The sequence below is a fragment of the Taudactylus pleione genome, unplaced genomic scaffold (genome assembly GCF_031769625.1).
Source record: "Taudactylus pleione unplaced genomic scaffold, aTauple2 ptg000105l, whole genome shotgun sequence".
In the NCBI taxonomy this organism is placed as follows: domain Eukaryota; kingdom Metazoa; phylum Chordata; class Amphibia; order Anura; family Myobatrachidae; genus Taudactylus; species Taudactylus pleione.
Genome location: NW_028284507.1, coordinates 9,063,756 through 9,088,459, shown reverse-complemented (window position 1 = coordinate 9,088,459; position 24,704 = coordinate 9,063,756). Strand labels below are relative to the sequence as shown.

The 24,704-nt window shown below is 46.3% G+C and overlaps 2 protein-coding genes across 2 annotated transcripts; one reads left to right on the top strand and one right to left on the bottom strand.

Annotated features, from left to right (window-relative positions):
• Window positions 1-7,444: 7,444 nt before the first annotated feature.
• On the bottom strand, window positions 7,445-13,930 carry SNRPG (small nuclear ribonucleoprotein polypeptide G). The gene is made up of 4 exons (XM_088470883.1): window positions 13,798-13,930; window positions 11,975-11,997; window positions 7,889-8,013; window positions 7,445-7,640 (listed from the first exon to the last, which is right to left on the bottom strand). Exons 1-4 carry the CDS (start codon window positions 13,827-13,829, stop codon window positions 7,590-7,592), a joined length of 231 nt encoding a protein of 76 aa, XP_088327009.1. The 5' UTR covers window positions 13,830-13,930; the 3' UTR covers window positions 7,445-7,589.
• Window positions 13,931-14,226: 296 nt separating this feature from the next.
• TIMCC (TIM double twin CX3C motif chaperone) lies at window positions 14,227-23,123 on the top strand. Its single transcript, XM_088470882.1, has 3 exons — window positions 14,227-14,434; window positions 18,514-18,654; window positions 22,077-23,123. The coding sequence occupies exons 1-3, from the start codon at window positions 14,348-14,350 to the stop codon at window positions 22,272-22,274; spliced, it is 426 nt and encodes a 141-aa protein (XP_088327008.1). The 5' UTR covers window positions 14,227-14,347; the 3' UTR covers window positions 22,275-23,123.
• Window positions 23,124-24,704: the final 1,581 nt, after the last annotated feature.

The following is a 24,704-nucleotide window of genomic DNA, read 5'->3' as shown; positions in this document are numbered from 1 at the left end:
ACAAAGGCCGCACGCTGCCCATATAAGGCCAGGTATATAGACTTTGACTCCGCCTCCTTAGCACGAAGGGGCTCTTGGTCTGAAAGGTCAATAATTTCACCGTCATGATCATACTGAGCAGTCTGAGACACTGCACTATGCTTAGAAGGCCGCAATGGTGAATCCCCCTGTAAAACGTCCGTCAGGTGCTGTACTGTAGTGGACAATGAATTCCCCCACACAGGCTCCTGCGAAACCGGGAGACCCTGAGGTATACTCAACTGCCTGGGGAGACTACCGTATGCTGCGATAACCCCATCTGGGGAAACGCAGGGGGTGTCGCCAACTTGCCCACAAGGGTTGTAAGTGCCTTAGCAAAACAAGCTCAGTGACAGAAATCAGGCGTGATATGAGATAACATGCCCTGCATAAACCCTCAGTGTTCACATCGCCCTCCGCTAACACTAAATTATATATGGTTCATTTTAGCTGAACAGGGTGTTCCCGTTCACTCCCAGACATGAGTGTAAACGGAGCGCATGTGACTCCCCACACAGAAAAACACTTTGTTTACTGTGAGGCAATGAACACCCTGCAACACCGTACTGCAAGGGAAGAATAGGGATAGTAAAATGGCTGGCAGTCAGAAGTGAAAGTACAGTCAGACAGCGCTAGCATATAGTCACATACAATGCAGAAATAAATAGCCTGCACTACAAGTACTGTGATCAGCTACACAGACTAGAGCCTGGTAGGAAACAGTCTGACCTTATCGGAGGAGAGGTATGTGGGGGGACCCGGACTGCAATGCCACCTGTATCAAACTTCAGCAGCGTTTGCACAGTTCCTAGAAAATGGCTGCCGAGGAGGCGGGCCTGGGGGAGGAGTACTGACACAGCCTGCCAGACCGCTGTGGAAAGGCACTGTGCAGCGGGGGAGGCGCCGGCTGAGACAGGGAAGGCGCGCTCCCCGGACATGCTATTAACCCCTGGGACGCTGGAGCATATCCATACTGTTGCAGCCCGCTGTCCCTGGTGGTCTAGTGGAAAGCGCTGGATCAATACCTGGCTCCATGCGCAGCCGAGCCCCCTGCCTGAGGACCAAATGACTGTGAATCGGCAGGTAACCTCCGCAGGACCCCGCCGCTTACCTGACCCTTTTGAATCCAGCCACGGTCAGGGAAATTGCGGGCTCACCGCTAGCTGTGACCCCAGACTCCCTCCAGCATTCCCGAATCAGTACCGGCATTCTGGTCCGGTGGGGTGAAAGAGCGACAGCATAGACGTCTGAGCTGACTGTCTATGCTGTACAGCTCATCTTGTGCAGCAAAGCTGTCTGGAAATAAACTTCAGGGGCTGTTAACAGCCCCCCTTTGAATATGGTGATCCGACTCCGAGCCGGGCACCTACGAAACTGGGATGCCTTGCCTTGGTTCGGGGGTGGGGTATAGGAGAGGGACCCCAGTACATCCTGGGAGGCTTAAAACTAACTCTGAGGTGCCCGATGTCTGCCTTACCCCAAGGTATCCTGTGGATACCCGATGGACCCTGAAGTAGAAATCTAGTTTTGTTTACATGAAATTCATGTATACTTAACCTTCCTGTGATGCAAACCAGGGCTCCGGTGATCCAGTCTTGTCCGTGGGTCCTCAAGTTTACAGTGAATTCGGTACTGCTCTTCCTTCATGGGCCGGGTCATCTCAGTTGCAGGAGCAATGGGCAGTCAGGAAGAGGTGGCGTTACCTTACTATAGCGGGGGTAGGGGCAGAGCTAGCGGGCCCTGGGCAGTAAGGTGGAGGTGATCCGGCATATGCCTGGGCTCCTCTGATTGGCTGCTTTTGGTGAAGGGGGTGGAGAGAACAGGGAGAAGGCAGGAAGACTGCTTTGTTGCTCTTCTCACTAACACACCTCCTTACACCGTCCTGAGATGGCCGAATTAATTTTGGGGAGCTTAATGGAAAGCAGAGCTTTCTGTGCTTCTATGAATTGTTCTCCTCATACAACTGTACGGGGAAGCAACAGCTTCACTAACCAGGAGAACCGCTGGAGAAATCTGAGGGTTCTCCACAATACTCTCTTATCTGGATGGAGTGAATCTGTAAAAAGCCGTTGTCACTGATAAAGAGCTTTTCACTGCTCTATGGATAGACCCTAAAAGCTTAGCATTCTCCCATTTACTTTCATATACACAACACAAGTACAGTAACAGACTGCTTCTGATCTGTCACTTATGCAGCATTCACAAGAGGATAATTATCCCGTAACAATGCTGCTGCCTTACAATAGTTTTAAAACTAGTTAGGCGAGTTGGGAGCAGAGAACTAGCAGCTTTCTTTGTTTACAATTCCACTTGAAACACCTGTGTTAATTTTATTCCTATATGTGACATAATATGAGATGTACCAACCTTCTACAGGCCGGTGGAGAAATTGCCTGTGGAAATCAATCAGCTTTTGGCTATCATTTTACTTGATAAATGATAGCTGAAAGTTGAATCAGCCTAAATACTCAGGTTTATAGTAGTAATGGAGGTGAGGTACCGGAAATTCTGGGTACACATTAGCCGACGGGACCCAGCCTGTGTCAAGTGCATTCTGCAGCATGACACTGTAAGTGACATTCCCCGTCGACCCTGCAGAAGGGCCGATGGGTGATGTCACTAACGACCCGCAGGAGCGCACATATCATGGGTACACACTAGCCGATGTACCCAATAGGTTGCTCATCCACGGGATCAGACAACATATTGTCTAGTGCACAGGTTCTCAAACTTGGTCCTCAGGACCCCAAACAGTGCATGTTTTCCAGGTCTCCTCGCAGAATCATAAGTGAAATAATTATCTCCACCTGTGGTTCTTTTAAAATGTGTCAGTGAGTAATGAATACACCGGTGCACCTGCTGGGTGACCTGGAAAACGTGACCTGTGTGGGGTCCTGAGGACAGAGTTTGAGAACCTCTAGTCTAGTGTGTACCCGCCTTTAGAGCACATTCTAAAAGGGAATGCAGGGCTCAGGAGAACATTTCTGCACAGCAGGAGGATTGACATCGCTCCGTATGATTACCAGACACCTTTTGCTGTTGCTCAGTTTGGAAGAAAAATCTTTGAAGTTATTATTAATTTTCTTTTCATTTGGCGGTTATTGTTGATAATGCGTAAGCCTTTCTCTGGGTAACAAGCTATCAAAGCATTTAATCAGACATCTGTTGCAGCAAACCTATTTTGTGTTTAGCAGCTCTAATTCTAAAATAACAGCAGCTACTCATGATGTCTTTATTTTTCTGCTAGCATGAATAGCCACACTAGTGTTATAGATTCCAGTGATTAGACCCATATACTGGCTATTCTTTTGCCAATATCAATTCACTGCTGCAGTTTGCATGGTCCACCAACAGTACTAATAGCCTTTTTGACTATACAGCATTAATAGATTATACTAATATGACAGTATGTATGTAGAACTCTTTTCAGAGTTGTTTGTGACAAGACATGAAAAATATCCAGACATAATATGGCCCAGATATAACAGCCTGCACATCGGGCTCTCAAGACCCACTACTTCATTAAAGCCTTCCAGCTCATATCCTAACTTGCTGCTATATGCTCCTTCCTCCCCATCTACCCAATCTGTCTCCAACCTGTTTGTCTGCCCTTCCCCTTTAGAATGTAAGCTCTTATGAGCAAGGCCCTCTATCCTCTTGAGCTTCTCCCTACTTTACTTTCATCTTCTTACTCCTCACTAGGGCACCCAACACTTGGTTGCTTAAGCTCTGCTGCTTATGTGGGTGTTATGGTCGCAAATGTATATTATCCATGTCCTTGCCCTGCATTCTATTGTACTGTAAAGTCTTTAGTCACGTAATTGTTTATATATTTTGTAAGGCGCTACAGAACACTTGTGGAGCCATATAAATCAATATTATCATCATCATCATTTATCTCAGCAATTTAGGCACTACATTTGATAACACAGAGGTTCCCAAACTCGGTCCTCAAGGCACCCTGACAGTCCAGGTTTCAAGGATATCCATGGTTGAGCACAGATGGTTAAATCAAAAGACTGAGGGAACCATTTAAGTCATTTGTGCCCAAGCATGGTTATCCTTTAAACCTGGACTGTTAGGGTGCCTTGAGGAGAAGTTTGAGAAACCACACTTTAACCCATTTGCAGCCTAGTTTGGCACTTTTTGGGATAGTCACATTACAACATCAGTAATTATGTATGCACCCACCCAAATTATACCTCTGAATTTCCAGTAAATAGTATTACTTCGCTTCTTCTCCACACAAGACAAAGGCAATGTACCCCAAACTGTAATGTTTCCTCATTATGTAAAATAAGCAATTAATTTGTGATTCTATCATATGAACGTACAATTCGGTATCTGATTAACAGGTCAACAGTAAAAAAAAAGAAAAGAAAAAAGGCCGACAATGATTAGAGCGACACCAAATGGTTGACATGCACTAAGGTCTACAGAAAAAAATAAAATAAAAAAATCAAAAATTTTTTTTTCAACATTTTTAAGGTTATTGTTAAGAAACTTAAAGGAGGGTTAGGCTGCAGGAGGAGATGGTTAGGGTTAAGCAGCATACACACTTAGCGATTAAGAAAGAGTACGATTACGACATCATACAGTCGTTCCTGGTCCCCTGTAGTGCCTACACTGAATAATATGCTGTGCAGTGTAGGTACCCTCCCTCATCCCTGAACATGGCCTATCTGTCGTTATTGGCAAATTGACCTGCATGTTCAGGCGATGATAGAGGTCTGAAACGACCAGCAGGAGCGCGCATCGCTGGTAGTTTCCGACACGATGAATGATTAACGATTTCTGTGCACGATTACGATGTTGTAAGCACCGAGTGTGTATCCCGCTTTAGTAGTAGGGGAGGGCAAGGCTGCACTTAAGCACTTGGGGGAGGGATATGGTTAGGCTACAGAAGGGGATGGTTAGGCAGTAGGGGGAGGGCTAGGCTATGGTTAGGCACTTGTCAGAGGGATAGGGTAAATTTAGAAGAAAAAAAACAAAACAAAAAAAAAGTGTTGACCATTTGGTGTTGACCTTCACATTGTCGATCTATTACCTGTCAATCTTACAATTCTTGTTACTGTTTATGGACACTTTCTATGGAACAGAGGGCCTGATTCAGAACTGGACGCTCTTTGAGAGCTCTTGCTCTGAATCAGGGCATCTTATTTTTTTTTTTAAAAAAGACTGCCTCCTGGCCGCTCGCATAGCTGTGGGTGACCACCCACAGCTTATGCGAGCGGTCAGGTGATGGTCCTGATGGTCAAGACTATCGGGCTTGCGACGAGACCCTTGTGGTAGGGTCTTGTGGCCGCAAGCCCCAGTGGACTTCCTGCTCTAATAGAGCAGACAGTCCACCTACTGACATCACGAGTGATGGCAGTAGGGCAGCCCACAAACGGCAGGCGTTCCTGCAGGAATGCCTCCGTCTGCCCAGCCACCCCCCCCTGCCAGCCTCCAAAACAGGGCAAGCTGTCAATCACCAATCGAAGCTGCCCCACCTTGGTGCGAGACCCGTAGCGACCGGCGCTGGCACGTGCGCAGTGGGGGACCATCGACCCGCTTGCGAGCGCGTCTGAATCAGGCCCAGAGTTTATTAATTTTTATTCATTGTTTGATGAGGTATATTTATATTCAGTTGGGGTATGGAAACTAGTGTGCTTTTTGTATACAGAAAAGAATTTAAAAATATATATATTAGATAACCTACCTCATAAACTGGAAGGACCCGTGATTGATGCCAAGATAAGAAACATTTGGGCATTAGAACTCCCAATCTTGACACTTTAATGCTTTTTGTTTTATAGGGCAGAGGTTCCCAAACACGGTCCTCGATCAACCCCAACAATTCAGGTTTTAGAGATATCCATGGATGAGCACAGGTGGTTAAATAAAATTAAGTCACCTGTGGTCAAGCATGGATATCAATAAAACCTGGACTGTTAGGGTGCCTTGAGGAGAGAGTTTGGGAACCTCTGGTATAGGGTGTAGTCTAGTGATCACCAGACAATAACTACTATAGGGGGCACATGGTTTGAAAGAGGAGATTGTCCACTTTTAAACAAGGGTGTCCAAGGTTGTAGGTGTCATGACGTGGGATATTAAAACATGTTGTTAGGTATCCTTCCCCATCTATGGCTCTACTAGTGTTCCTGCAGTGCAGGTTGTTAATGTCTGGTGGATCCCCAGACAACAACTGGGTCGCATTGTTTGAAAGAGAGGGACTTCTATTAAAGAAGAGTACCCCTGAGTGTGTGCAGGATGCAGAAGATAAACCATGTAATGCACTTCCCTACTTACTAGCTTGAAAAAAAATGTCTGCAGTGGTACGCTTGGACAGGGTGGGGCCTAATTAAATCAATGTGTCCAACACAATGACATCAGACCACACCCAAGCAACAATATTTATAGAGGGGGGCTTTAGGCAAGTCCCCCCCATTTGAACACCTGCATTTTATCTCACTTGTCCTTAGCAGTGAGAGGGGTTAAGGACAGCAGCAATTACCAAAGTCTATAGTAAAACTAACAATGTCATTAATAAAGACAATTAGCCTTAACTGAAGTAATCAGTATAGTATCGTATAACCAAATTACATTGTTAGCCTTTTGCAACCATTTCTTATCAGAGAGAATGACGCTATATAAATATCACTATTACCAACACTGTCTTATTACATAGGAAGACTCTCAGTAACTTCTTCATTGTATTTTAATAGTTCATCTGTGCCAAAAATTTGAGGACGGTTTCTTTCTTCTAAATGATTCACATTTATCAGGAATATTTCCAGCTACGTTAGGAGCGTTCTGTTTTTACATTACTTCCTAATTAATTTGTAATTCCCAAATCCCATTTCATGTGCTAAAAAAAAAAAATCAGACACTTTGTAATTTCTTTTAATTACAGATTTAAATGAGTGATATTAGTGGGATTGTTTCCTGATAAAGAGTCAATAGAGGCAGCATCTCCTACATAAATTTTGCTTAATGTTAAACTTCATTACAGTATTCAGCAGGTGGCAATAAATTACTGCCCAACACACAGAAGACCACAACACGGTCAGTTCTTGTGATAAAATAACTGCAGTGCATCAGCTAGATCAGTGGTTCCCAAACTTTTTTAAATCATGGCGCCCTAGAGTATCAGCATTGTTTTCATAGCACCCCTAAGCTAAAAGTACTACAGTGAAGTAAATTGTGCTTACCTGTCATCCTTAGGTTTAGTTATACTGTATACAGTAGTGGTGGACAGGTTTGTGCTTCCGTTTACCCACATATTTACATTACATTGACCATAAAGAATTTGATTTAGTGCTGGACCACCAACCTGAGGCACCCCAGGGTGCCACGGCACAGTTTGGGACCACTGAGCTAGATGTTAAAAGCTCTATTTGAGCATTTGCCAAATGTAATTGCAAAAATCAAACACCAACATCCATTTAACTGAAAACTTTTAATACAAATGAGAAAAGACAATACACAACACAAGTAAGGAGTAGGTCACGCGTCTAGGTGCTAGTCTTCCACAGAATCGTGGAGGGTAGGGAACTAGTAACGGGTTTGGTCAGTCCATCTTGGCAGTATTATACTCTTTCCAATGCTTCCAACATTATAATGCTGTTCCCTCGTATAACCTGGAGATACAGAATTGAATACAGCGTGAGCAGGATTGTGTCCAGATTACTCAAACAGGATTTTCATTTAAATGGATTGTCCAATTCTCAGCTATATGGGAAGGAATAGTGTGGACCAAGTCTTCCTGCCCTGAAGATGGGGCTTCAAGTAACGGCCACTTTTCTTTTTTTGTTATACAACAGGGACCAACACATCTGCTGATCATTTCTCCAGCAGTCAGATAATGGGTTCCTAGGATCATACTTACTACCATGCCAATGGTGTTTTGGTGTCCGCTTCCTGAGACCTCTGTGCACTCGTCTACCACCAGGTTCATGAATGGATCAAATCCTCGTAGAATTCCTTGGACATGTCTACCACCATTTAGTTTTACTGCAAAAAAAAAAAAAAAAAAACACTTTACACAACAGGCACATATCTATCTTCATGGAAAGCTGTGATATGATATATATCATGATGTATTGTGAACACATTCTTTAAAATGTCCTATTAACACCCATGAAAGTAATGTGCCATGAAGAGATAACATACATAGTTCCAATTAAAAAAATGATACAACACAATAAAAATGAAAGTACCGTATATACTCGAGTATAAGCAGAGTTTTTCAGCACAAAAATTGTGCTGAAAAAGCCCCCCCCCGGCTTATATTCGAGTTAAGCTCCAGGACCAGCGGGCACTACGAGGAGGGGTTTACTACTACTGGGGGCACTACCAGGGGGGGGGGGGTGTACTACTACTGGGGGCACTACCAGGGGGGGGGGGGTGTACTACTACTGGGGGCACTACCAGGGGGGGGGGGGGGGGTGTACTACTACTGGGGGCACTACCAGGGGGGGGGGGGGGTGTACTACTACTGGGGGCACTACCAGGGGGGGGGTTACTACTACTGGGGGCACTACCAGGGGGGGGGGGGGGGTTTACTACTACTGGGGGCACTACCAGGGGGGGGGGGGTGTACTACTACTGGGGGCACTACCAGGGGGGGGGGTGTGTACTACTACTGGGGGCACTACCAGGGGGGGGTGTGTGTACTACTACTGGGGGCACTACCAGGGGGGGGGGGGGTACTGCTACTGGGGGTACTACTACTGGGGGCACTACCAGGGGGGGGGGGTGTACTACTACTGGGGGCACTACCGGGGGGGGGGGGGGTTAGGGTTTAGTACTACTACTGGGGGCACTACCGGGGGGGGTAGGGGTTTACTACTATTGGGGGCACTACCAGGGGGGGGGGGTTACTACTACTGGGGGCACTACCAGGGGGGGGGGTTACTACTACTGGGGGCACTACCAGGAGGGGGGGGGTTACTACTACTGGGGGCACTACCAGGAGGGGGGGGGTTACTACTACTGGGGGCACTACCAGGAGGGGGGGGGTTACTACTACTGGGGGCACTACCAGGAGGGGGGGGGTTACTACTACTGGGGGCACTACCAGGAGGGGGGGGGTTACTACTACTGGGGGCACTACCAGGAGGGGGGGGGTTACTACTACTGGGGGCACTACCAGGAGGGGGGGGGTTACTACTACTGGGGGCACTACCAGGAGGGGGGGGGTTACTACTACTGGGGGCACTACCAGGAGGGGGGGGGTTACTACTACTGGGGGCACTACCAGGAGGGGGGGGGGTTACTACTACTGGGGGCACTACCAGGAGGGGGGGGGTTACTACTACTGGGGGCACTACCAGGAGGGGGGGGGTTACTACTACTGGGGGCACTACCAGGAGGGGGGGGGTTACTACTACTGGGGGCACTACCAGGAGGGGGGGGGTTACTACTACTGGGGGCACTACCAGGAGGGGGGGGTTACTACTACTGGGGGCACTACCAGGGGGGGGTTACTACTACTGGGGGCACTACCAGGGGGGGGGTTACTACTACTGGGGGCACTACCAGGGGGGGGTTACTACTACTGGGGGCACTACCAGGGGGGGGTTACTACTACTGGGGGCACTACCAGGGGGGGGTTACTACTACTGGGGGCACTACCAGGGGGGGTTACTACTACTGGGGGCACTACCAGGGGGGGGGGTTACTACTACTGGGGGCACTACCAGGGGGGGTAACTACTACTGGGGGCGCTACCAGGGGGGGGTTACTACTACTGGGGGCGCTACCAGGGGGGGGTTACTACTACTGGGGGCGCTACCAGGGGGGGGGGGGTTACTACTACTGGGGGCGCTACCAGGGGGGGGGGGTTACTACTACTGGGGGCGCTACCAGGGGGGGGTTACTACTGCTGGGGGCACTACCAGGGGGGGGGGGGTTTACTACTACTGGGGGCACTACCAGGGGGGGGGGTGTACTACTACTGGGGGCACTACCAGGGGGGGGGTGTACTACTACTGGGGGCACTACCAGGGGGGGGGGGGGGGTGTACTACTACTGGGGGCACTACCAGGGGGGGGGGGGTGTACTACTACTGGGGGCACTACCGGGGGGGGGGGGGGGTGTACTACTACTGGGGGCACTACCGGGGGGGGGGGGGTTACTACTACTGGGGGCACTACCAGGGGGGGGGGTTACTACTACTGGGGGCACTACCAGGGGGGGGGTTACTACTACTGGGGGCACTACCAGGGGGGGGGGGTTACTACTACTGGGGGCACTACCAGGGGGGGGGGTTACTACTACTGGGGGCACTACCAGGGGGGGGGGGTTACTACTACTGGGGGCACTACCAGGGGGGGGGGTTACTACTACTGGGGGCACTACCAGGGGGGGGGTTACTACTACTGGGGGCACTACCAGGGGGGGGGTTACTACTACTGGGGGCACTACCAGGGGGGGGGTTACTACTTCTGGGGGCACTACCGGGGGGGGGGGGGTTAGGGTTTAGTACTACTACTGGGGGCACTACCGGGGGGGGTAGGGGTTTACTACTACTGGGGGCACTACCAGGGGGGGGGGGGGGGTTACTACTACTGAGGGCACTACCAGGGGGGGGGGTTACTACTACTGGTGGCACTACCAGGAGGGGGGGGGGTAACTACTACTGGGGGCGCTACCAGGGGGGGGTTACTACTACTGGGGGCGCTACCAGGGGGGGGTAGGGGTTTACTACTACTGGGGGCACTACCAGGGGGGGGGGGGGTTTATTACTACTGGGGGCACTACCAGGGGGGGGGTGTACTACTACTGGGGGCATTACCAGGGGGGGGGTGTACTACTACTGGGGGCACGGGGGGTGTACTACTACTGGGGGCACTACCGGGGGGGGTGGGGTGTACTACTACTGGGGGCACTACCAGGGGGGGGGGTTACTACTACTGGGGGCACTACCAGGGGGGGGGTTACTACTACTGGGGGCACTACCAGGGGGGGGGGGGGGTTACTACTACTGGGGGCACTACCAGGGGGGGGGGGGTTACTACTACTGGGGGCACTACCAGGGGGGGGGGGGGTTACTACTACTGGGGGCACTACCAGGGGGGGGGGTTACTACTACTGGGGGCACTACCAGGGGGGGTGGGTGGGTGGGGTGTACTACTACTGGGGGCACTACCGGGGGGGGAAGGGGTGTACTACTACTGGGGGCACTACCGGGGGGGGAAGGGGTGTACTACTACTGGGGGCACTACCAGGGGGGGGGGTTACTACTACTGGGGGCACTACCAGGGGGGGGGTTGCTACTACTGGGGGCACTACCAGGGGGGGGGTTGCTACTACTGGGGGCACTACCAGGGGGGGGGTTACTACTACTGGGGGCGCTACCAGGGGGGGGGGGTTACTACTACTGGGGGCGCTACCAGGGGGGGGGGTTACTACTACTGGGGGTGCTACCAGGGGGGGGTTACTACTACTGGGGGCGCTACCAGGGGGGGGGGTTACTACTACTGGGGGCGCTACCAGGGGGGGGGGTTACTACTACTGGGGGCGCTACCAGGGGGGGGGTTACTACTACTGGGGGCGCTACCAGGGGGGCGGGGGGGAAATATTACTAAGGGGCACTACCAGGGGGGGGGGGGGGTTGGATTACTACTGGGGCCAGTACCAGGGTGGGATTACTACCAGTAGCTGCTGCATTTCCCACCCTAAGCTTATACTCGAGTCAATAAATTTTCCCAGTTTTGGTAAAATTAGGTACCTCGGCTTATATTCGGGTCGACTTATACTCGAGTGTATACGGTAAACAAACTCAAAGATGAGTCAGCTCGTAGAAAGTCGAATAGTAACATAGCGCAGAATGGCAAGCAATGGGTTTCCATCAACAATATTACTGCCATTATCACCTTCTGTTTCATGATCCCCTCGATATTACAATGCGATGTAAGAGTTGGAGCTTTATAAATACAGAATACTGTAACATAACACTAACAATACTCACATGATAACTTCTTGTCCATGAACCTAAAACACAAATATTAAATCTGAAATTAGTTAGGAAAACAAAAGTAATACAAGTACAGTAAAGACATGTTTAGCAGAACAAATGCTATAAAGATCATTTACAAACTGCAAAACCTAGAGACCTAGAAGGTTTCAGTCGGCTCCGCCAAGTACATTTCAAGATGTGCATTCACATTATGGCCTTTGGACAAAATGCAGAAGGAACGCTCAGCACCTAGCTTTACAGGCTGCCAGATAACTCTATAGGGCTGCAGGATGAGAACGATAAAACATTTAAGGATCACCTCTCCATTCCTATAAACATTAAGGACCATATTCAATTAGACTCGAAAAGCCGAGATCCACGAAAAAGTATCGCCGATTGAGTCTTTTTGCCTGTCGGAAACTGATCTTCAATTCCACCTGCTTTTCGCATACTCGGAAAGTCAGTGCAATGTAATAGGCGAAAAAGAGCCGCCTCTGAATAGCAGGAGAAAAGTGCATTTTTTTTTTATTTGGGGTGCAAAGGTGGGGAAAACACTCGGAACCCTTGGGACAGCCCCCCCAAAGGACAACTGCATCAAAAAAATTCTGAAAAAAAAAGCAAGGAACACCCCAAAAAAGTACTTTTTTGGGAGCAAAAAAGCACAAAGTGGGGGGACAAATTCAAAAACTCGCGAAATAAGGTTCTGGGGATGCTCTTAGAAGGGGCCAACTGTTTTGGGGAGTGCAGGTGCTTTTATTAAAACTTCACTTTAGAGACATTTAAAGATGCTTGCACCCATTTTCAGGTACCCAAAATTTGCCAGGACTACTTGTTATTTTCCCCCCAAAAATACTGCTTTATGCAATTCTTCACCACTTGTGCAAAGACGCTAGTGACAATTGTAACAACTTTAGTACCCCAAACAGTTTTTTTTAGTACTAATCAGGCACTACTACATTGTTCCCCAATGTTTCTGTATCTTTTTGGGGGATACAGGCTGATTTCCCCGGTTCTGACACCACTTTCCAGCTGTCCTGACGTCGCGTCGTCATTTTTGCATCTTTTGGAATTGAATACAGCGAATAGTGGGGATGCCCACGATAAAGTTTCCACAGCCCAATTTAGGTGATAAATACGGCAGCCAAAACTTTAACACGGGTGCAAAACTAATTGAATACCGCCCTAAGTCAGGGGGTGCAAAGTGTGGCCCATTAAGCTATACTGGGACTACACACAACCTCAGGCACCTCAGATGGCAGCGAGCTAGAGGCCTTTCTGGCAAATAAAATGTTGCAGGGAGGGAATCTGTATATGCACCATGTACACTTCTAAATAATCTCATCCTGCAAAACAGTTTTGGTTTGTACTTTGTAATAATTTAGCAAATATTGTCCTTGATCAGAGCGGCTACTGCCATTGGCCCCCGGAGGGCCCTGCGTTCAGGCAGTGGCAGCACAACAAGCCTCAGGGTTACCAGGAACAAGAGATGCGCTTGCGCAAATGGCAGCACATTGCACCACACACTAATCTCCTCCATGTGCTGGCATGCCAATCCCCACATCATCTCACCTACTGCAATATGTATAGTGGGCTCCTTTTTACCGAGCACAACATAAACCCAGCAGGGGCACTGGCTGCTGGTAATAAAGGCTGGGCCCAGTTAAGTTACATATAACACCAGGGAGAGCCGGTGCTCCCCCAGCTGCTATGGGGATAGAGGCCTCGGGGTGCCCTTCAAGCCATGCTGAGACTTGTAGTACATGGATATGAGTCCGTACATAGTGGTAGGGGTACAGCCAGCCTCCCCCATCCCATCCCGCACCCGGGGCTCTCACTTCTTCAGCTCGGGCGGGTGCGCTTTGCTCATCTTCCCTCCGCGTGCAGCGTCGCCGGCTCCGATCACACAACGCTACTGCTGCTGCCGCCTTCTGACTACGGAAGTCGCACGGTAGTGACGTAGGCGAAAGCGGAAAGGGCGGGGGACTGCTCCCTGCTATGCCACAGCAGCCATCTTTGTATTGGGCAAAACCGAGTCACACTGTAATACTATAAGAACGTGTTCCAACAACAGTGTGTACACACCGACCGTGTATAATTTGAATTGATTTATGTAATATTTTAACTCTTTTATCTAATTATACATATGGTTTATATAATGCTGAAAGCCGGCATAAAGGCTGGCAAGCCTTCAGTGCGGTTAATATGGTGGTAGGGTTATTATAGTTTTGCCAGTGATAGTCCCTAAAGAGAAATGCCGTTATGCCAACAGCAAAGATGACAGCCGCACGCTCCGTGCTTGGTCTTCGTTTCCGGATGTGACGTTGAGTGAGGGCGGAAGAGCGGCTCCATCCATGCCCTTGGAGCGCATGCTGGCGGTGGGGAGACATGGCAGAGGAGTATCAGAGCCGCCTGCAGAATGCAGTGGATTCCATGGTGAAAAACCTGGAGAGAGAGAACATAAGGAAAATGCAGGTGGGAGCCTGAGTCTCAGCATTATGTGTATATAGTCTGTGCCCATCACTGGTATAGGGGGAATGCATGGCTCCCATCTCCTCAGGCTTATCTATTCTCACTATTGTACAAAGCAGATACAGTGTAATCATTATTTCACTTGTCATTGGTTATCCTTTAAAACATTTACCTCAAGATGTATCAAACCTTCTAATGAGGTTAAGTTGATGTTTTGGCCATAGCAACCAATCAGCTTGTAGTTATCATTTTATAGAGTTTACTAGATAAATGATAGCTTGGTTGCTATGGTCAACACCAACACTTATCCTCTTTAGAAGGTTTGATACACCTCCCCCTCTGAATTTTTGTTCAGTGCAGTGGTTCCCAAACTGTACACCGTGGCACCCTGGGGTGCCTCGGGACACTAGCAGGGGTGCCTCTTGTTGGTGGTCCAGCACCAAATCAAATTATTTACGGTCAATGTAATGTAAATATGTGGACAAACAGAAGCACAAACCTGTCCACCACCACATAACAGAACCTAGGGATGACAGGTAAGCACAATATACTTCACTTTATACTTTCCATTTTTTTTTCGGAATTTCTCAATAACCAACTTTTGGCTTAGGGGTGCCGTGAAAACAATGCTGATACACTAGGGCGCCGTGTTTCAAAAAAGTTTGGGAACCACTGGTTCAGTGTGTTTCTGAATGATGAACGTGGTGGTCATTTACTGACAGCAGAATGGAGATATGCGTGTGACAAGTTACGCACTTTGGCAAGTACATCTATATACACAGTGTGTGACCATTAGCCATGTGGATGGTCTAGATGGCAAGAGTAATAGTGTCTCGTCTCCTGTCACTTCTGGGCTATGCTTTTTGTTAATTACAATTTCTCCATTTTACTTTTTCTAAAATGACTCCTTGTTGCAGTAATTGGAGGATCGGGACTGTCTCTAGTTTATATGCCATAGAGTTAATCTTTTTATTACGTTTTAGTATTTTTCTCAAATAATAATTCACCAGTGGGGGATGCGGGATATTGAGGTTTATGGATAATCTTTAAATTTGCCTCAGTAAGTCTGCACCTCCTCTTGGTACTAAATAACAATTTATCGAAACATTATTCATCAAAATATCAAGATGATTTGTGCTATATTCTATGAACAATATGTAGGCCAATAAAATGAAAGTAAATGCCCTTCTAGAAAAATTAAAAAAAACCTCTTCCAGATGAGTAAAACCTAAATCATAGCATTGGTTATTATAATAGCGGACAGTGTAATGAAACGCTCAATGAATGTCCATTGATTAATACAGAGGTGTTCTATATAATAGCATATTTACTTCAGATGCAAGTGGAACAGGTTTCCGTGGCTGTACAACCAAGGGGTATTTATTGGGGAAAAAAATACAAACAAATAAAAAATTGCAGTACCACTATGGCCACACGGTGGCAGTCATTCAAAAATATCTAAGGAATAGGAAGACGAGGCGTGTACTTAGTAGTATTTAAAACAGATTGTTAGTAGTGCACAAATCAGTAGAGTGGACTCATACCAGAAAGCCATATAGCGTGAGATGATCTGTAATGGTGCATACACACGGTCAGATTTTTCCTTCAGATATGAACGATAACGATTTAAAAATCGTTCAGTCGTTCATATCTGAAGGAAAATCGTTCATATCTGACATGCCTGAACGATGGACGATCAACGATGCGCGTTCCCGATGGTCAGATAACGATTTCTGACATCTGATGTGTTTGCAGTCAGACTTGGACGATTCCATTCATTTTAATGCAGTCAAAAATCGTTCAATCGTTCAAATCGTTCAGAACTTTGGTAAAATCGTTCAAATCGTTCAAATCGTTTAATCGTTCAATCGTTCATCTGACAAATCTGACAAGTCTGACAAATCTGACCGTGTGTATGCTCCATAAAGCTGCATGCATACACAATGATTTAGTTAATGAACGATTTTAGTAAACTATTTTCTCCCTTGAAAAAATGAACTAAAATCGTTTACTAAAGTTGTTCATTTACTATGTTCATTTAAATGTAATGAACGATTTTTTAGAACTACTAACGATTTTTGCATATTCCCTTACTGAGAATTGTTGAGTTGACAAGTCTGACTGAACTACAAACGACAAACGTGAATGCGCATGAATGAAAATCGTTCATCGTTTGACTCAGAAAGTGAACGATTTTTGCAAACGATTATCGTTAAACAATATCGTTTCACGATAATCGTTCAAAAAATCGTTGTGTGTGTATGCAGCTATAGGCTTTATATATTTCTAATCAGTGTGGACATATCATCCAGTTCGTAACCATGAAATAAGAGCTTGGCCATGGATAGTGTAATAGGTAAAGAGTGACCATTTTATTTCAGCCAAAACAGAATTAAAAATGGGTACATTAAAAAGAAAGTAATGTTTATAATGCGTGTATCCTGATTGTTCCCATTCTGCTATGCCTTTTATATTTTTAATCTCCTCCCTCCCCCCACCCTTCCCAATCTGACAACCTGAACCTTATTCAGTAGTTGGAATATTAGCAAATGTCAGTGTAAACATCTGGCGTCAGTCAGTGAAACTAGTGAACTCTGATCAGTCTGCTTGTCAAATAGTGAAGGTCGCTTGGCGTTTTATTATTGGCTATATGGGTAACCTTTGAAAAGATGCTGCGTGTATTCAGGAGTTGTGGCAGGAGGGTGCAGGTCATATATATTTCTTTTAGTGCTGTAACCTTGTTTGGTCTTACTCGTCTCACTGGTCAAGGTCCCCCATCACTCTCTACCCAGCACCCTACTGCACCCACCCATTATTGTTACTGGGATAAAGATATGGCTGATGATGTACAAGTTGCAAATAAGAATTCAGGGTGCCATCCCCATTTAGATAACCTTTGCTTTTTAAACCCCCTGTCCCATTAACATTGGGATTCATCCTGGTGAGCCCCATTTTATTCTTCTTGAATGCAGCCACAGGTTAGGAAGCCCTGACCACAGGGAGAAGATGACATTGTCCTCACTGGTGAACGCAACGTGTCCATGCTGTTGAAATATTGAAGACGGGGGAATTGGATTGGCCGCTACTTCTACTCAATCAGGACTCACGTTTACTGTGCACATACTGAGGGGAAATTTGAATGTACCTCCCAGTGCTCACTGACAGCCTCACATGTTCCTATGTTTTAGTTGGCTACAAGTTTGTGGAGTCCTATAATTGTTCTAATGCTCTGACCGGCTATACACATGGATACTATGAGAAGAAAAAAGGAAGCACAGGGCCTAATTCAGACCCGATCGCAAGCGGGTCGATGGTGCCCTAATGCGCATGCGCACGACGGAGGAAGCTCCGTCGTGCGCATGCGCGAGACCCGCATAGCGACAGTGGGGGTGAAAAAAAAAAAAAAAAAAGTGAAAAATCCACCTGCCGCAACCACCTGCAAACTAAAAAAAACACCTGGCGCATACTTGGGGACCCGCCCTGATTCTATTTCACTAGTTTAGAAGTTTGTCCCCCAATTTTTGTTTTTTTTTCACCCCCAAAATAAAAGTACTTTTTTGGGGTGTTTTGGGTAACTTTTTGCATTTTTTTTGACTGTTTACCCTTTGGGTGACAGTCCAATGGGTGCTGGGTGGTTTCTGGAAGTTTGGACCCCAAAACCCCAATTCTGCACTTTTATTCGACACCTATTCATAGGTGATACTTTATCGCTGAGAACGAAAGACTGACTTTCCGCGCCGGCGAAAAGTCAGAAGAATTTAATACGGGGATAAGTTCAGATTGGCGAAATTTCGTCATCGGCGAAAAAGTATCACCGATCTCGCCTTTTCTCAGGCATATGAATACGGCCCAATGTCTATGATCCTTTCTGTCCACTCCGGGGAACTCGGCCATTAAGTGATGTTGTTTAGCTGTCACTGTTTTTACACTCTTTCATTTATATGTTTATTCTTTCTTATATTGAGTTGGTTGTTTTCCTAAGTTATCTTCTCTCTGTATGTCTCTACGGACACGTGGTGGCGCCATATAAATATAGAATAATAATAATATAACAGTGTTGCTGTGTTTCCTCCCACTTGCAGGGGAAGATGTTCCGCTGTAGTGCACAATGCTGTGAGAATGAGGGATCCTCTATGCAGCAGGTGCACAACTGCATTGAACGCTGCCACACTCCTCTTGCACAAGCACAAAGTTTGGTGACCAATGAGCTGGAGAGGTTTCAGGTGAGTGTTGTACACTTTCCAGGGTGATTGTAAGCATTTCCTTCCAAATCCTTTTAAAACCATATAACTTAATAGTAATATCCCATATTACCAGCAGAGGGCAGCAGTCCTCCACCCCAACCTATATCGCCATTGCATGAATGAAGTTACATTGCATGAATACACCTTAGGGTCATTAAAATAACTATTGGTGATTTGTGGTAATGGTTGTGCGTGAGCACAATAAAGGATAATATATTTTATATCCACTTCTCAGAGCTACAGTGTTAGGGGCCATCTGTGTATACCACTAATAGGCTTCTTAATCTGTTTCTCACATTTGCATACAGAGGCCATTGGTATAGGGAACTTCCAGCATAAAACTCTATAGACTGGTGTAAAAATGCTATATGACAAATAAACATTATTTGCTGTATTGTGCAGACCATATGACCATGCTGTGCACTTACACTTTACACGTTTAAAATAAGACCATCAAGAACATATACTGTGGTAACACACACTCCCTTAATATACCTACACTATACAAGCTGTTGAAAAAAAAAAAAATAAATAGTGACAATAGAAAGTAAGGAGCTCTCCATAATCCTGTATCATCTACGAAGGCTGATTTGAAAAGTAATGAGACTGATTTTTTTTTTATTCAGAAACAGATGACTCCACAGGATCTGAACATTTTTCTTTTCCAAAGTAGTGTCCTTCACATTGAGTAAATTTTTTCTAATGATTCGCAGACGTGTAGTAGTCTGTTTTGTGACATCACTGTTAGTGTTGCAGCTGCGGCATTTTTCACTTCATCATCTGTTGAGAACTTCTTTCCACGCAGTTGTTTTTTCAGGGTTGGGAATGGCCAGAAATCACAGGGTGCTAAGTCCGGGCTATATGGAGGATGTTCCTGTGCTGTCAATTACAGCCAATGCAACATCAGCAACATGTGGTCGGGCATTGTCTTGGAGCAAAAACCACTGTTTCTTCAGCAGTTGTGGTCTTTTCTTCCTCATGGCTCCACGCAAATGAGTTTTCAGGACGTTTGCATAGTAGTCACCATTGATTGTGTGTTCACGGGGAACCCAGTACTGTAGGATTATACCATGTGCATCAGAGAACAGCAGAAGCATGACTTTACACCCCAAAGGAATTACACAGAATGCTTTGGGCGGAGGCGAATTTTCGTGTTTCTATACACTGAACTGTTGTTTGGATTCCAGATTATAATGACGAATCCACAAATCGTCACACGTCACAATCGATGTCAGGAAATCAGGTATCCTCTCCGACATTCGAACAGTGTTTTTGCATGGGTCAACTTGTCGTCGCATCTGCTCTTCTGTGAGGTTTCTGGGTACCCACCTGGCACACACGCGATGCATTTTTGGTCCCTTTGTCACAATATGCTGAACCCATTCAAATGAGATGCCAAGTGTAGCCGAAAGTTTGCGTAAAGTTAACCTTATTTAATTTTGCAACATCTCCGCAGCTTTGGCAATGTTGTCATCTGTAACCGCGGACGATCATCTCCCAGAACGCGATTCTTCACTCACTCGCATTTTACCCTCTTTGTAGTGCTTCCAGCACTGCTTACCGTATGCTTGCCGTACCATTTCATAAGTTTCATTTGGCTTTTTCCAAGTTTATCACAAAATTCATTCACTCATCTGACGTAATCTCACAGACACGTCTTCCTCATCTGCCATGATGAAACATATGAAGATCTTCCACTCGCTGTGACCAAAGAAAGAAGACTACGGCGGTCCAACCGCAGGTTCAGACGCATCCTATGTATGAGCTTCACAATAACCAGCATAGCTTTGCCACGTCTTACCTATGGGACATAAAAACAGAGGCAGTCTCATTACTTTTCAGTCAGCTCTCAAATATGGACTAATCATAACGCTGGGCTCCCTCCCATCCTGTTTACCTCTCCATGGCCTCCTAGGTGTATTCCTCCCTCTCTACTTTATTCCTTAGTTCTCTCTCTTGTCTTTCTCCGTCCTGAATCTCCAACCACCAGTCCAAGCTGCCTTACATGAGATCCTGCTGCAGGTAGCTCATTCCCAGGCTGGCATGTACTTGTGGCCTCCTGAAGTACTTGTGTCTTCTTCACCTCCTGCCTTTTCTCTTCCTCTTTCGACCTATAAACCATGTTTGGCATGAGACGCCCAGTGCAGTATTTCACCAAGCGCTACTACCTGATGGATACAAACCATTGGCAGCCATGGCGATCACTGTGCACTGCATGCCGAGCGCTCATTACTTCTCTAGGGAGCACCTGAAAAGCAAAGGGGAGGGGTGTGATACAAAAGGTCAACACTAATTTATTTGGTTGACACCAAAATGTCGACATGTGAGAAAAAAAAGTTGACATGACAAATGTTAGACAGTACAGAAGATCGACAGGCTCAAAAGGTCGACATGGAATTGAGCAACATATGTTTTGTTTATCTAACACTGATCTTGACTCTAAATCTAACCTAGTGCCTAACCCTAAAACAAAAAAAGGTGTCGGCCATTTCCATGTTGACCTTTTGAAGCTGGCGACCTTCTGTAATGTCAACCTTTTGTCATGTTGACCTTCTGTTGCCAATCAAATCATTGTCAACCTTTTCATTGTCGACCTTGTGTATGAGGTCGAGTGTAGGTGAGTGAGATCAAGACTGTGAGGTAACGGTAAACCATAGTGTGACTAGAAACAAGCAGAGAACAGCAGGAGCACATCAGTAAGCAGCACTTAGCCCAGATTGGGTGGGATAGCAGAATTCATTAGTCTCATAAGACACAGTGCCTGATTCAGAGCCGCTCGCACAATGTGTATGCAAATTGTGTAGGCAGTGCTACCGCACAGTAATGCATTAGCACACCCAGTATTTCTCAGAGGGCGATCACTTAGTGTATGCAGACGCCCACCAGCCTGGTTTAAGATGCCCACTTGTGCACGTCATGTCCAGGAAGTGTATGCAACCATCGGTACATCGGATGCTATCGCAGCGCTTGAGGTTGACTATACCCTTCCGTAAGCACTGTGAGCACTTCAGTGTAGAAACAAGCCAGGTGACGTGTACTATGATGCCGTCTTTTAATTATGCACACCTCTAACACGCCATTGAGATGCTCAGGCACGCCTGCGTTTGCACCTCCACTCCTCAGTTTTTAATGGCCAGCCCCTGTTACCACCTACAAACAGCTTCCCCGGTCACTCACTCTGCTGGGCTGTCTATGCGCAGCGAGCGAGTGCATTGTGAACTTTCGCTAAGTTATGCACACTGCATGCACACTGCATACACACTGCATACACACTGCATACACACTGCATACCATCAATAGCAACAAGAGTATCAGGCCCACAATTACATGTAAGACTCCATTAGTGTTGATTATTCTGTGGTAATGCGCTGACTCATGCTGATGGTCTCTTTACCCTCTAGGATCGCCTGGGCCGCTGTACTATGCACTGTAATGACAAAGCTAAGGACTCACTGGATTACGGAAATAAAGAGGCACAAGCGAGGGCTCAGCTGGAGAGCTGTGTGATCAAATGTGCCGAAGACCACATGAGCCTAATCCCCGGTATGACCAGGAAACTGAAGGATGCTTTACTTGAGGCCGACAAGAAGACTTCCTAAAGATCCGAAAATGTGACCGCGCTACGGGCGTGTCGCCCATCCTCCGCTGTAGAGCAGGCTCTGGCGCCCAGCTTTGCCGCAGCAGAGGAATTCAGATTCAGTCACTGGGAATAAAATCTTTCAAGATAGATTCTATATTATAGAAGGACAATATCTACCCCTCAGTGTAGAACCTATCAGCGGTGTTCCTCATTGTCCACCACTGGGAGCCGGTCTGCAGTCCTTTATTTATATTAAAGTCTTTTTACCACATTGAAGTCATTGGTGGTCATTCCAGAATAGCTGGCTCCATGTTGTATCATCTATAGAATTGAAGATGAAGTCCTGGATCTTGGAGTTGGAGATTGACATTTTGGTTTCAACTTTTATAACCGAGTAGCCTATCATCTGAGAGCACAATGCGCAAAGCTGTTTAAGCCTACTTTACTTATTTTTGCGTTTAGAGGACATGAAGTCCTATGTGCTGAGCAAGATATAAGAGAAAATACTCCCAATTTTGTAAATCCCCTTCTCCAAAAAAACCACCTTTTCTTTGAAGAGTAAGGGGCATATTCGGTAAGGCGCTGGGTTAAGCTCTGGCTGTCACGATTGGAGCTATTTAATCATTCTGCATTTTCTCTCTGCTGTAAACCCTGAGGTAACACGCTGTATCCCATAGATTCAGTGTAATATGCTGAATCTATGGGTTTCCCTACAGACAAAACCCCAGTGGCTTCATTTACTGTTTGCGGCTGAATTCTATTAACATTGGGCACATGTAACTTATCACTCGGCTTTGTCTGTTGTATTTACAATCTCCAAACTGGATTACTCTGATCAGACACTGAAATAAAATTTTAAGAATAAACATTTGTCACATACATTCAAATTTATTTGCTAAATGTTTGACTAATATTGTCAATTTTCTGAGCTTCAGAATAGAGAATTTAAGACCAGAGTAGACTTTAATTATTTACACATTTGGTATAACTTATTTATTTTATTAATACATACTTAAAGGCCACAATTTGATAAATTATATGTACAAGATTCGGGCTGTAACGGAGCTTGATGTGATGATGGAACGTGTTTTGGGCAGGGCGATTCTTACATTGCAGGCTAGGACCAGCAGGAACGGTCACCGTGATCTAGTTTAGTAGATGTTGTCTCATACTTTAGTGGTGCGCTCATAAAGCCTAAATCATGTGATGGTTGTTATTTATTTTTGTTTATAAAAGAGAAAGGTCAGTCCTCCTCCTCCTCCTCCTCCTCCTCCTCCTTCTTTTTTTTTTTTTTTTACAGGGCACAAGGGGCCTTAAAAATATTATTATTCTTCAGAGAAAATTTGCACTACCAATTTGGAGGAATAACTTTACCCCTATTTTTGTGTATCTAAAATATAACTTTTGTTATCTCACACATGTAAATGCTATAGTAGCAATAAAGCAAAATATTACAAAATGCTGAGGGGGTCATTCAGACCCGGTAGTTAGCGCCGATGCGCTCGGAACCGGGTCGATGGCCCCCCACAGAGCATGCGCACGACAGCGCCGGTCGTAGCGGGTCTCGATCCAAAGGGGTGAGCTGTCGATGTTGATTGACAGCTTGCCCCGTTTGGAAGGCGGGCCGGGGGGGTGGCAGCCCAAACGGAGGCGTTCCCATGGGAACGCCTACCATTTGGGGGAGGCCCCACTGACATCACTAGTGATGTCAGTGGAGAGCTTCCGGCTCAGACAGAGCCAGAAGCTCACCGGGGCTGACGACAAGTGAGACCCTACCCTAGGGTCTCGTCGTAAGCCCCGATGGTCGCGATGGTCTCTGACCATCGCGACCATCACCCGAGCAGTCGTTAGGGCTGTGGGTGTTAACCCACAGCCTAACGACCGCAACAGAGGCGGGCGGTCAGGATGCAAGTGGCCGCCCAGTTTCTGAGCGACCGCTTGCATCCTCCGACCACCTCTGAATGAGGCCCTGAGTGAGAAAGGTAAAGACAGGAGTGATCTAAAAATAAAATAAACAGATGCCCGCACATAAGGTCCCTTTTTAAATATTGTAAATACAAACATTGGTGTAATTCACTGTCTGTATAACAGACAGTGAATTATACCGTAAGACTGCACTATATTTAAAGTGACCTTATATCTACATTAAAATTGACAAAACATTATTGGAGGAATAAACAATAAGTGCTGCTTGCGGGCATCAGTTTAATTTATTTTTAGCTCACACCTATCTTTGCCTTACTATATTTTTATATTTTGTTTTATTGCTTCTATAGTAGTTGAATATATTAATAAGAAATAATAAAAGTTATGGTTTAGAGACACAAAAATAGGGGTAAGTTATTTGCTCGAATTGGAAGTGCATATTTTGTATGAAGAATAAAAATATTTTTATACAATCCACGTGTGCCCGATCTCTACATGCTATTGTCAGTGCATAAAACATATA

Coding starts and splice junctions, on each gene's coding strand:
- SNRPG (XM_088470883.1), bottom strand. CDS start 13,829: ATGAGCAAAGCGCACCCGCCCGAGCTGAAGAA. Junction 11,998..13,797: donor CACCCGCCCGAGCTGAAGAA/GTGAGAGCCCCG, acceptor TTTGTGTTTTAG/GTTCATGGACAAGAAGTTAT. Junction 7,641..7,888: donor AAAACACCATTGGCATGGTA/GTAAGTATGATC, acceptor CTGTATCTCCAG/GTTATACGAGGGAACAGCAT.
- TIMCC (XM_088470882.1), top strand. CDS start 14,348: ATGGCAGAGGAGTATCAGAGCCGCCTGCAGAATGCAGTGGATTCCATG. Junction 14,435..18,513: donor AGAACATAAGGAAAATGCAG/GTGGGAGCCTGA, acceptor TCCCACTTGCAG/GGGAAGATGTTCCGCTGTAG. Junction 18,655..22,076: donor ATGAGCTGGAGAGGTTTCAG/GTGAGTGTTGTA, acceptor TTTACCCTCTAG/GATCGCCTGGGCCGCTGTAC.